Below are 13021 nucleotides of genomic sequence, written 5' to 3'. Positions count from 1 at the left end.
CCTGGCACATAAATGTATATTGATTAACTGATTGATTTGCCCCGGGTTTCTTAGACTTTTTCCACTTGCAGCCCTTTTTTGCCCAAGCAGTTTTTACATGTCCCCAAGAACGTAGGCGTGTAAATTACGAATCAGGTTGGCTGATTTACCGTCTCATGATTTTGCAATCCCCCACTCAGTTACAAGACCCCACATGGGGTTGCTGGGCTCCGGCCAGCATTCCCCCGGGCCGCGTACGAGCTGTAACAACCGCTGCGGACAGGTGACTTGGGAGCTCTTCTCCTTGATTTTAGGAGTCATCGTCCAGTCGGTCAGCGAGCATTCCGCGAGCCCCTGCTGTGCCCCAAGCGCCGTGCTAGGCGAGGGGGTATCCCTGCAGAGTGAAACAGGCCCTCCTCTCAGAGGCCTTCCAGTCTGAGCTCCTGCTAGGCAGGAAGGAGACCCACGGGAAATGCTCGGGGCTTGTCCGAAGGCTGGAGGCCCAGCAGCCGGCGGCCACTCTGCCTCCGAGTGCCTGCCCAGGATTTAGTGCTGAGTCAGTGAGGGAGGAGCGATGGGCCCACAGGGTTCTCCTCCAGGGGGTTTGTTTGGGTTTTGCGTTGGGGGGGAGGAGAGGAGAGCAGACGAGTCCAGGATAGTGTCATGGAGAGGGAGGGACAGAGGTCACACTTGGCTGGCCAGCCTTGAAGCCTGTGGTCAGATGTGTCATTTGCCTCTAAAGCATCTTCTTCTCTTTGGTCGGGCAGGACGGCCAGCCGTTGGCTGGATTGATCCAGGATCACATGGTCTCCGGCGCCAGGATGACGACCCGCGGCTGCTTCTTCACCCGGGAGCAGTACATGGAGCTCGTGTACCGAGGACTGACGGACAGAGTGGGGCGGGTGAAAATCTTCCCTCCTGCCATTCTCAAGCCCTGTGCGCTGTGGACAGGAAAGCAGGTAGGAATCGGCCGTTCTGCTGCTGCCCCTTTCTGTCCAAGAGCCTTCTCCTTGGCAGGAGAAATCCCCAAACAAATGGGAAAACCCAGCCGCTCAGCAGCCAGGTACCCTTGGGGCAGCTCCAGGTCCAAGTGCTGCCCCTCCCCAGCCCCCCTCGGCTCCCGGGAATGTTAGGCCTGTGGGCACCCCCTTTGCAGGGCTCGTCCTGGGCCCGTCCCGTCACTGGGGAGACCAGGGAGCCCTCCGGCCCGCCCCATCTGCGTCGTTCTGTGACTTCCTTCCTCGTGATGCTCTTAGAGCTGAGCGTGGCTTCTGCTCCGGCCGGATTTCTTCTTCGGGCGCCTATTCTACAAGATGGTCAGGTTAAGGGACCAAGGGTCCCCAGGAGAGAACATTGCTTTGAGTGCGGGGAGCTGGGGCGCCTCGGGGTGCTGCTCAGGCCCACTGTGCCATCCTGGCATGGGGCAGCAGTGCTGGAGAGGCTCCAACTGAGAGGTCAGGGTGGGAAGGTCACTGCAGGAGATGACGGCCGGAGAGGGGGCTGAGTATTGCGAAGGTCAGGAGCGACCTGGACCGGAGGCCAGCTACGGCCGCTGGGATAGAGCGAGGGCGTCAGTGTAGACTGCAGAGACCCGAGAGCTCAGTGAGGATGCCGGGAGGGGCCCGGGCGTCCTGAGGGGCCCGTGTGTGGAGGGAGACAGTGGCCTCCAGGGAGCGGGAGGGACTGGGACACGTCTGAGGACAGAGGGGATTGTAGCCCCTGGCCGGGGTTTTCAGGGCTCGGGGCAGGGGGGGGTTAGAACCCAGACGGAGATCGGAATGACCCCATTTGTGATGTACTTAGCGCAGCCGCTGGCCTCCAGCTGGGCTCTGGACACGATGTTGGGGGGCAGTTTGCTCACTGAGGGACTGGCATTGGCTCAAGGGGCTGGGAGGGACTTGCCCACAGAAACCTATGGAGCCAAGGTGGAGACGGGTCTCGGGGCACGGAGCCCGGCGGCGTGGGCCTGGTGCCTCGGCCTGAGCTGCTACCTTGCCTTTGAGGGAGTCTTTGGAGCAAAGGAGCGGCAGCCTGGAGCTCCGGGATGTGGGGCCATGGCCCCGGGGACAGAGGCCTGGCCTCCAGTCTCAGCCCAGCCCCTTACTTGGACTCTGTGACCTTCCTGAGCCTCTGAGCCCCAGTCTGCAAAGCTAGAAGGGTCCCTTCTCACTCTAACTCGGTGGCCCTAAGCTTACCCCACTGGTCCCCTGGCCTTGGCTGCCCCGAGCCCTCCTCGAGGTGGCCCTTAGCTCGCTCTCAGGGTCGCACACGGAGGCGTCAGTCGTGCTTGGGAGCGCTCACCCTCAGCACGGCGCGCGCCCCTTCCTGCAGAGCAGCTTGGAGACCAGGTGCTTCGGCCAGTGGTGGGGTCCACCCCCTGCCGGACTCCCGGGCCATCGTGGTGCCCCCAGCCTCTCCCTTCCTACTGCCAAAGGCCCGGCCGGCCAAGGCCAAACTGGAACAGAAGCCCTGGGGCTCCCCCCAGACCTCCGTCCCTAGCGTTTAGGCAGGGCTCGGGCCCCCATTCCCATCGCCAGCCGGTGGGAGAGGGACCTTCTGCTTCCCTCCCAGTGGGCCATGGGAGCTCCTGCTGGCAGTGACCGCCGACCTCGGTGGTAAACAAGCCAGGGGCAGGATGGAGAGCAGGCTCTGCCTTGCAGCTCCTTGCTCTGTTGAGAGCACTGGCTGCAGGTCGGTCCTGCCTGGGCTGTGAGAGACCTGAAAGGCCAGGGGGTGGCCAGGGAGAGGAGCTGGGTCCCAGGCCTCCGCTGCTGCTCCCTGCCTGGCTGACCAGCAGGTTCTCGGAGGCAGGGGCTCGCTCTGGCGGCAGCTCGGTGCCAGGCTGGGCCCGCAGACCCTCGGCCCTCGCTTCTCTGACCTTCTTACAGTGAGGGGCTGCGACCCTGGGGAGGGCGGGGCCCCGAGCAGGCCCGCAGAGCCAGCTGTCCTGGGCAGCCCTGTCGGGTCTCACTCTTGGCGCGGCGTCACAGTGGGGGGCGCCTTCTCGGAGGCCCAGAGTCGCCAGGCCTCTCTTAGGCCTTTGGGCCTCAGGCTTGGACCAGGAGTTTCTGGCTCCCGAGGCACAGGATCCCGGTGCTGGGAAGTTTGTGTGGCTCAGCGCTTTCTCCCTGGAGCTCGCCGGGCTGACGTCTTTGTAATGGCTGCAGTCCTGCCAGGAGGGATGCTTGCCCTCCAAAGCTGCATGGAGATCATTGCTCCAAGCGTGGCGCCAGATTCCAGCTGGAAAGAATGGCCTTGACCTTGGGAAGGCCGGCACGGGCTGGGCAGCCCCTGGCCATGCCCAGTTTCCTTTGCTCCCCTGAAACGGCTTAATGTCCCCTCGATGGCCCGTGGTTGACCTGGAGTGGAAGGGTACCTTCAGGAAGGGCCTCGGGGTGTGTTCCGCTGGAGAAGGGGATGCCAGCAGTTCTCTTTCCCTTGTTAGCCCAGTGCCGATGCCCAGGCACGAGCAGGTGGATCCACTCTCACCAGGCCCTGCCCGCTCTGTCCCTCTGCCTGAGAGGTCATGGCTTCCGGAGCCTGCCCCGGGCAGCCCTGCCTCGGAGACGGTCTCCGGCCGGATTGCCTTGCACTCCCAGTGTGGAAGCTTCCCCCCTGGTGCTGATCCCGTCTGCCAGGCTGCTGCAAGCAGTGGCGAGGGTCTGTCCCTGAGCGTCGGGCTGGCCTGTGCTCAGCACTTCTGGACCCCCTTTACTTCCTCAGCTGCTCATGTCCTTGTCCAGCCCATGTTACTGATTCTGTGGTGACACTGAGATATCCCCCTTCTCGGTCCAACAATGCCCTCCCTCCCCCAATGAGGGGGTGGGGGTCCAACTCTTACCACCTCCCACCCTGGTCAATCATTTGTTTATTTTTGGCAGCATCTCTCATCATTTATCTCTCTTTCACTCCCATTTCCTGTACATTTTCTTCCTATTTCCAGTCTCTTCTCACTGACCTACCTGTTCTTGCTCCAGACCATTTTCCTGATAACCATGTCTGACTCTGTCCCTTCTCTGGTCAGAAGGCCCCAGTGGCTCCCTGTCACTCTGGGGGTAAGAGACCAACTCGATGGCCTGGCTTTGGGGGCCTTTCCCGTCACCCTGTCTGCTTCCCACGCCCGTTCCAAGCAGGGACTCGGAGACGTGCTTCAAAGCCGTTTGCAAGTGTTGCTGGGTCTAGCCTGGCGGCTTGGAGCGCCCCGCTCGGACTCTCCCTTCTTGTTCTGTGGCTCTTCAGTGTGACTAAGGGCCCAGGGCTTTGGGCGTATTTAAAGACTAACAAAAATTGAGAATTCTCCTCTGCTTTGGCTGTTTCTGTCTGGTTCCTTCTGAAGGCATTTGCCGCCTGACTCTTGGAATAACAGGGGAAGGGGCTTTAGCAGCCTTAGCGGCCACCAAGGCCGAGGCCAGGGGTCTGAATTGCTTTTTGCATCATGGATCCCTTTGGTAATTTGGTGAAGCCTCCGAACACGTCTGAATCGTGTTTGTTGCCTAAAGTCATAGTAAAAAGACTAAATGGTAGTGAGAAAGCCTGATATTTGTTCCCATCCAAGTTTGTGGACCCCCTGAAATCTCCTGTTCAGTGCTCCCATATTAGGAATCCCTGAACTGCTTCAGCCCCCTCCTTTTCTAGGTAATGGAGCTAGATAATGAGTTCTGGACAGCTAGAGTCAGGGGACTGGGTTCAAATATTTATGCTATCTTTTACTCTGTGATGGGGCAGATCAGCTTCTGGGTCTCAGTTTCCTCATCTGTAAAGTGGGGTTTATAGCAACTGTTATACCTGCTCCAGGGTTATTATTAGGTCCACAGATGTTAAATAAACTTGGTGGCCACCTCAGACTGACTAATAACTGAGCTCTGATTCACGGTCATTCACTGTGATCTGAGCAGTGGGCAGGCTCGATCTGCTTGCTTTTCAACCTTATGTGGATGTAGGGGGAAATCTTTTGGGATATCATCCAGGAGGCTCCTCCTGAAGTGCTTCCTGGGCTACCTCTGCTGGGCCAGGCCCTCCCAGCTGCTTCCTCGAGCCACATAATATCCACCGAGTCGTCCAGGCGCCCAGTGGGGCTCAAGACACATCATCTGCCCAAAGCCTCACAGACGACACAGCCCATCCTGAAGGGGTGACTTTGAATCCTCTGCCGTACTCCTCCACGCCTCAGGCCCAGCTGGGCAATCCCCACTCCCTGGCCACCTCCAAGCTTCTGCATTGTTCAAGTTTCCTTTTATTTTAAGCACCTTCCTCTTTTGATCTCCCATCTTTGGTACTTTCTGGCTGACTCTGGGCCCCTTCTTACCCTATCCAAGCATTTGTCTTTCCCTCACTGTCATTCCCAGAGACTCCTCAGCAAGCTCTCGACTCCAAGGTTTGGGACATCCGGCCCTGTCAGCGAGTCCAGATCTGGGGGGCCTTCTCTGGCTCCTCCCAACAAGCCCAGTGCCCAGCTCGTTCTCTCCCCGTTTGCTGCTCTTGTACTGAGGGACTTCACCACACATAAAGATAGTCCCCCCTCGCCTCGATTGTCCACAGGGACATTCAAGTCCTTAGTCCCAGCGTGCCGTATGTTAAACCTTCCTGGCATGAACTTGGAAATTCTTTTATGTGATCATTATCTTGGATATTCTCTCGCTCCCTGTGTCTTGTACCCCTCACCCCTAAGTCAGAGGAAGGGACCAAAAGAGTAGAGTATAGAACACCCAAGACTGAAGTTGGGTGACCCCACTCTTCTGGATGGTGGGAAAAAAATAGGCTGTGCAAGCTTTGGAAAGACTTTTTTCTATTTTTTGTTTGTTTTCTTCTTCCTGGTCTAATCCTCAAATGCCCTCAGGAAGTCATAGTTTTGTGGGGTGTCTTGCCAAGTGTTCCTTCAACATGTTTTTCCTTTGACTGCCCTCACTGTCCTAGGAGTCAGTACTTTCTATGATCTTCCATCATCCTGCAGCAGATTTTCAAAAGGAGTTTAAATTCCAAACATATCTTTCCAATATGGTAATTTATGGTAATTCACTAGAAAAGTAAATTAAAGTGGTTTATGCACTCTTTTGGGCTCCTTCTTCACTGAGGTGAATTTATATTAAGTTTGTGTGTGTGTGTGTCTGTGTGTGTACACGCATACATATGTTGTATAATGTGTATTATAATGTAATAAGTATTACGTATATTACATTTATTTTTTAATTTCTTTTTTATTATGAATTTGTCAAATATAGCAAACATGAACATTTTCCCAAACCAGTAAAAACAGGGAGATAGGAGTATGTAGGATGCTATAAATCTCTTCTTTATGGCCTCACTGATCTTCATGTTGAAGCTTGGAGTTTTGTGTGTATGTGGCTTAAAATAACAGTTCTTCTTCTTCTGAACTTCTTTTTGCTCATTTTTTAGTGCTTCATTGATCTTTTCTTACTGCCTCACTATTCACCTTTTCCCCATCTCCTTCCATAAGCAAACACATACAGTCACAACAAACAAATCTTCACATTAACTGTATCAGAACTGCATTTTGAGTCCATCACTTCATTTCCAAGAGATGGAAAACGTGATTAGTCAGCAGCTTTTTGGAGGATCTGTCACAGAAAAGTCTTCTACAGTTTTTCCCGTATAGCATTTTTCTCATCTAAATTGTTGTTCTGGCTCTACTCATTTCATTCTGCATCTCATGTCCGTCTTCCCAGTTTCATTGGAATTCGTCCCTTTTGTATGCCGCAGGAATATTCCATTACTTTTGTACACTATCATTTGTTTAGGCAATCATTTGCCCAGTTAATAAGATCTATTTTGATTCTATCTTTGTTCAGACAAAATAGTTGCTACAAACATTTTTGTACATGTGGGTCCTTTTCCTTTTTGATCTTTTTATAGTATGAGCCTAACCATAGTATCACTGAGTCAAAGGATGTGGGCATAGGTTAGCCACTTTGGGGATTTGGTTCCTAATTGTTGTCCGGAGTGGTTCGGCTATCTCTTCAGCTTCTCTTGTATGCATTTGTGTGCCTCTCCTTCTGCAGCCTCTCCAACCATTGTTATCCTTTTATTGATGATCTGAATGTAAACTTTGACTTCTCTTACTAATGATTTAGAACTGCTTTTTAATGTTTTGGTTTTTTTTAAAAAACTGCTCAAGGAATGGCACTTGTTTCAGTATATTTGTATTAAATTCCTATTTCCCTAAGATGTTAGACATTTATCAGAGAAATTGACTTCAAAGGCTGTTTTTTTTTACCCTGTTTAATTTTATTTTTTTGTTCTAACTATTGATTTTGTTTGTACAAAAACTTTTCTATTTTAAATTCTATTAAAAATTAACTATTTTATCTCCTGTTATCCTTCCTGACCTTTGTTTGTCAAAACCCTTTTTGATATTTATATTTATGAAAATTATTTCTTTTCTTACTTTTTAAATGTTTATAATATTACCATTTAAGTAGGTCCTATAACCATCTGAATCATTCATGGCATATGTTGGTCACACCTAATTTCTGACAGACTGATTCCAACCTTCCCAGCAATTTTACAGTTTCTTTAAGAAATAGTTAAAATGTGCTAGTGTTTGTCCTATTTCCCATGGGGAAGGCATCAAAATGTCATTTACATTGTTTCTTTTGGAGCTTAACTGCATGCCATATCATTTTCTCATTCCTTTTCTAGTTTCTCATTAACTTCGGTCTTTCCCCTGAGAAGTCTGGGCTTCACTGTACACACACGACTGGTTCAGCAATGACTCCAAATCATTAACAGCTTGTTTCCTGTCTGTTAAAATATAATCTGTTTCAGGTTTTGTTGTTCCCACATCTAGTGACTACCAGTTCTTTTTCCCCAAGAAAGTATGAAGACTTCTCCAAGGCACCTCTTTTGTGCCATATTTCATGATGTATCTGCTTTCTGATTTTGTTTTCTCTCCAAAACATGTGTTTTGGGATGTGACTTAAATGAGAAGCGAGCCCAGCTGAGTGTGCAGAGAGGTGCCCAGGGTGGGCACTGAAGGTCAGAGGAATCAGGTCCTCTGCTGTGTAGGGCACAGGGGGCCATGCGGGAGAGAAACCACTTCGAGAGTCTTACACTACAATACTCACTTTGTTCCCTGTTATTATCTGCCGTCGATCGATGGGCACTGAACTTCCTCATGCACCTGTGCTGTCTTTGCTCTTTTACAGGTTGTCTCTACGTTGCTAGTAAACATAATCCCAGAGAACCACATCCCCTTGAATTTGATTGGGAAAGCCAAAATCAGCGGGAAAGCCTGGATCAAGCAAGGCGCCCTCGCTGCGCCAGGTGGTGCCCTGGACGCCATGTGTGAGTCCCAGGTATGTCTGTGACTGGTCTCGGGCCAAGCCCCGTTTGGAGCAGGATGATGAGAAATAGCAGAGGACAGCACAAAATCAGGCAGTGATGCCCGAGACAGAAAGGAGAGCTTGGGTCCAAAGGGCTCTCGCCTGTTAGGCGAAAAAGGAGCATGGCTGCCGTCTCCAGCAGTTTGCCCCAAGAACCCTCCCTTACAAGGGCTTCCTGCGGGAAGTGCCTCCTGGGCGAGAGAACCGCTATGAAGCAAGCCTGAGGACAGCTTCCACAGGTGCTCATTATGCGTTCTTCCATCTGTTTTGCCCGCTGCTCCTAAATACTGTTAAGTGAAAACCTCGTGCTTCTTGTAGGACCATTTGCCCCTCTGGTGGGTTCTCCGAACTCCCTCCTAACTTCTCAGCTTGAGGAATTGTAGTTCCAGGGAAGAAGTCCTCAGGTCAAGATCAACTCTTAGCTTATTTGTGTCAGCAAACAGAAATTAAACTGCCATGGTACATTTATCAGACCTGGAATTTCGCTATTGCCGGAAATCTTGGTAAAGGCCCTTGTAAGAGGGCAGCTCAGCACCTGTCCTGCAGTTCAGAGTCCTCAGAGAGTTTGTGGGGGATATGAGGCCTGCCCAGGGGATATGATTTAGCACTCAGGCAGGGGAATCCGCAGGGTGAAGAGGAAAAGCTTTTGGTGGAGCCCCGTGCACCCAGAGCCTCCCTTTTTCAGACCTCCCTCTCAGCATCCCTAATCTACCAGCTTGGGTTTGTATCAGTCATTCAGGCCACAGGCATTTATTTTTTAAAAGGTTATAGTTTTCATCCCAAATTTCATAAACATCAGAAAGACCATTCCATATCCAAAGTTGACCAAAAAAAGAAGATTGGATCTGGATCTGGAAATCTCTATTATCCACCACTTGCTTTAAAAACAAAATGATGCAATCAGCATGTTATTCCCCAAAACATCTGGTTTCTCTGCATTTCCCTCAGAACTTCTTTCTGTTTTTTCCTTTGCATTTAAAAAAAAAAAAAGTGTCTCAATGACTTTTCTCTTTCCTAACATTTTTTTGGTGGCAGTGCTGTTTTTTCCCTACTTCCCAAAATCCTCCTTCCAGGTAAAAAAGAAAATAAAGTCATTGTAAAGAAAGGGAGAGAGAAAAGGGAATAAGACTTTCATTAAGAGCATTCTATGTACCAGGCACTAAGCTGAGTGATCCTATGAGGTAGGAACAGTTGAGGAAACTGAGGCAGACAGGAAGTTTCATTCAGTGACTTTCCCAGGATCACACGCCTGGAGGAGTCTCTGAGGCAAAATTTGAGCTAGGGTCTTCCCTGACCCCAGCCCCAATGTTCTCTCCACGTTGGACACTGCCCCTGCAATTTGGCCTTGTGGTGCTCCTGGCATTAGGAGGCGGACAGCACAGCAGCCGTACGAGGCGCCAGGCAGAGATAGGGAGCCGGCCCCTCGTGGGGCTCCGATTCTGGGGAGGCCACGTAGACCCATCGAAGGACAGAGAAGATGTGGGGGGAAGGTTGTGTGGGGCGTGTATCTTGTGTGTGTCTGCATACGGGTGAGGGGCACGTGGGAGCACAGGACGGGTAGAGAGGCGGCCTTGGCATTGGGCGCTCACCTGTGACCCTTGGTATGGAGTGGGCGCCATCTGCATTGATGGAAGGATCTCCTCCCCACTTGGGGAGTTCCTGTCCAAGGGTGAATTGTCCATGGCTCTTTCTCATAGGTCATCATCCGAGAAGGGGAGCTGCTCTGTGGGGTCTTGGACAAGGCCCACTATGGCAGCTCTGCCTATGGCCTTGTCCACTGCTGTTACGAAGTCTACGGGGGGGAAACGAGCGGCCAGGTTCTCACGTGCCTGGCTCGCCTCTTCACGGCCTACCTGCAGCTCTACAGGGGCTTCACCCTGGGTAAGGGTCTGGGGCTTAGAGACCCCTGGGCAGGGGGACTGGGCAAACAAGGAGGCCCTTCTTCCCCTGTGGTTGGCGGGCGCCTCAGCCCCTTCCCCAGTCCCCGTGTGGTTGGCGGGTGGCTCAGAGGGAGTGGGCTCCCTGAATTCTCCCTCTGCCAGCCTGTGGGTGAGAGCAGAGACCATGCAGCAGACAGGGCTCCGAGGCTTGGCAGGAGGGGGTGGGGGTGGGGGGAGAGTGCTTGGGAAGGGTCAGTCCGAGGCCCCTCCCATATTAGAGGGGTCCAGATCTTCTCCGGCCAACGAGATGCTTCTTTCTGCTTTAATTCCCTGGGGCCCTTGCATGTGCTTCAGGTGTATTGGAGGTGGGAGCTGCAGGCCCCTCTCCCCAGAAGGCACCAGTTGACGTCCCATCTGTGACTGGGCCCAAGGCAAGCTCATCCTGTCGGGAGCCAGGCTCCGGGGCGGCCTTTGCCCTGCCCCCACCCCCGGCCCCCTGCACCCCCTTTGGCCCTTTTCTCCCCACATTAGAAGTGCGTTTCTCGAGAGCAGGAAGGGCAGGTGAGCCCCCAGCCCTTAACCCCGCCCCACTCTCTCCTGGCCTCTTGCAGACGTGGAAGACATTCTGGTCAGACCCCGGGCAGACGCCAAGAGGCTGGCGGTCATCGAGGAGTCCTCTCACTGCGGCTCCCGGGTAAGGTGGGCTTTGGGAGGGCGGGGGGCGTGGAGCCGCCCTCCCCCTGCCCGTGGGACTGACCGGGGCTTCTCTGCCGCAGGCCGTCAGGGCCGCCTTCAACCTCCCTGACACGGCGTCAGCCGAGGACATGCAGACCAAGTGGCAGGACGCCCATCTCAGCAAAGACCAGAGGGACTTGAACATGGTCGATCTCAAGTTCAAGGAGGAAGTGAATCATTACAGCAACGAGATTAACAAGGTGTGCGCTGGGCCCCGCGCCCCCGGCTTGGCCGCCGGACTCTTTAAAACCATTGGCCCAGTCTCGATGTCATCCGCTCCATTTATTAGGCGCCTGCTGTGTGCCGACCACCCCAAGGGGGCCGGGCTTGTGCCTCCAGGGTCCTTGCCCTAGGTGTGAGGGGTCCGGAGAGGCTTCCTGTGGGGGGGCGGCTGACCTGGGCCCCGGGATGCTCGGACCCCGACACACTTCCCAGGAGTCTTTTCTTTCATTGATCTCGTTTCAGAGACAGACTCTGAGGCTTCCTGGTGCAAATTAATTGGCAAAGGCCTGAATAAAACGCCTGCCTTTGTGCGGGGACCTTTGGCTGCCCAGTGTCCGGCAGCATCAGGCCTGGGCCCCGCTCGCCTGTGCTGACCTTGGCGACCCCTCTTGGGGCTTCCGGGCAGGGGTCTGCCTTGTCTGTGATCAGCCTGGTGGTCTGCCCCTGGGAGGAGGGGAAGGTCACCCCCTGAACCTCCTTTTCTGGCTTCCAGGGAAGGGGTTTCGGGCTGTGTGGGAGCTTTGTGCCCAGAGAAGCAGGAGCACTTGTCCTGGAAAAGCTGATCGGGGCCGGGACCCCCGGGTTTTCTCCTCAGCCGGCCTCCTGTTCTCCGGAGCCCCCCGCCCAAAACCCTTTCCTGCCTTTGCTCCTTGGCGTTTGAACCGCGGGGCCCAGGCCCTTCTGGCACCACCTTTGGGAGAGTCGCCACTGACCGGTGGGGGTCTTTGCTGAATGTGGGGGATCCACAGCACCCTCGTGTGGCTTCTCCCCTGGGCCACTTCCCCATCCAGTCAGTCCTTCCCTCTCTCCCTCCCTCCCTCCCTCCTTTCTGGCCATGTTCCCTTGCAGGGCCTGCTGCCCCCCGGCGGCCCCCTTCTCCGTTCTCCTGCCGCTGGTAGCCCGGCTGCAGACTTGCTAGGGCGGGGGGCGGTCGGCGTCGCCCACGTGGGCCGGGCTCACTAACGTTCGTCTCCTCGCCCTGCCCAGGCCTGCATGCCCTTCGGCCTGCACAGAGGCTTCCCGGAGAACAACCTGCAGATGATGGTGCAGTCCGGAGCCAAGGGATCCACTGTGAACACGATGCAGGTCTGGCCCCGGGCGGGCGGGGGGGGGGGCGCCTTGTCCGGCCAGGCCGGGTCTCTTCCTGCGGGGAGTGTGGCTCCGGGCCGGCCGCTGGTCTCACGCCCGCTCTGCTCACACCCCACAGATTTCCTGTCTGCTCGGCCAGATCGAGCTGGAGGGGAGGAGGCCCCCGCTGATGCCCTCTGGGAAGTCCCTGCCCTGCTTCGAGCCCTACGAAGTCACGCCGCGCTCGGGGGGCTTCGTCACCGGCCGCTTCCTCACAGGCATCAGGCCGCCCGTAGGTGCTCCCGGCGCCTTCCCTGCCGGCTTGTTCTGGAAACGGGCGACTCCCTCGGGGGCGGGAGGGGGGCTGTCAAACGTCCCCTTGGAGAAGAGCCGGGACGGGGCAGGCGCTGCCTGGCACAGAGGGCCTTTGTGCCCGTGCACGCTGGCCGGGGGGCGCCCGTTAGTCGTGATGAATGTGTGGTCATCACTGCCCTGCCCCAGCTCACCAGGACGCCCAAAGGTGGCTCTGGGGGGCCGTGGGGGGTTCCCTCTGCTGAGCCGGGCGCCTGGGCTGCTCTTGGCCGGCTCACCTGTGGGGCGGGGTCATCTTTGGCCGATCTCTGTTGCCGGGGTGAAGTTGGGGGAGGGGCGTGACCCTTTGTGGGCGTGGCCTCGGTGGTCAGCTGTTGGCCGGCACAACCGAGTCCGCTTGTGTCCGGCAGAGCCTGGATGGGACCCCCCGGCTCTAATGTCCACAGAGTGTTCTGGGCCTGTCGGCCATCGGGGGAACCCCAGCTG

At 55.0% G+C, this 13021-nt stretch overlaps 1 protein-coding gene across 1 annotated transcript in view; it reads left to right on the top strand.

Moving 5' to 3' along the window:
• The window catches only part of POLR1A (RNA polymerase I subunit A), a 62391-nt gene that overhangs the window by 25728 nt on the left and 23642 nt on the right, over positions 1 to 13021 (top strand). The window contains exons 14-20 of the mRNA XM_051974386.1: positions 747 to 938; positions 8142 to 8291; positions 10016 to 10199; positions 10810 to 10892; positions 10975 to 11133; positions 12143 to 12241; positions 12363 to 12515. Coding sequence (XP_051830346.1) covers positions 747 to 938; positions 8142 to 8291; positions 10016 to 10199; positions 10810 to 10892; positions 10975 to 11133; positions 12143 to 12241; positions 12363 to 12515 — 1020 coding nt within the window. The remainder of the gene's footprint in view (positions 1 to 746; positions 939 to 8141; positions 8292 to 10015; positions 10200 to 10809; positions 10893 to 10974; positions 11134 to 12142; positions 12242 to 12362; positions 12516 to 13021) is intronic.

This window comes from Antechinus flavipes, chromosome 2, assembly GCF_016432865.1.
Source record: "Antechinus flavipes isolate AdamAnt ecotype Samford, QLD, Australia chromosome 2, AdamAnt_v2, whole genome shotgun sequence".
Lineage (NCBI taxonomy): Eukaryota > Metazoa > Chordata > Mammalia > Dasyuromorphia > Dasyuridae > Antechinus > Antechinus flavipes.
The sequence above is the reverse complement of the archived record's forward strand: the minus strand, read 5'-3'. Positions and strand labels throughout refer to the sequence as shown.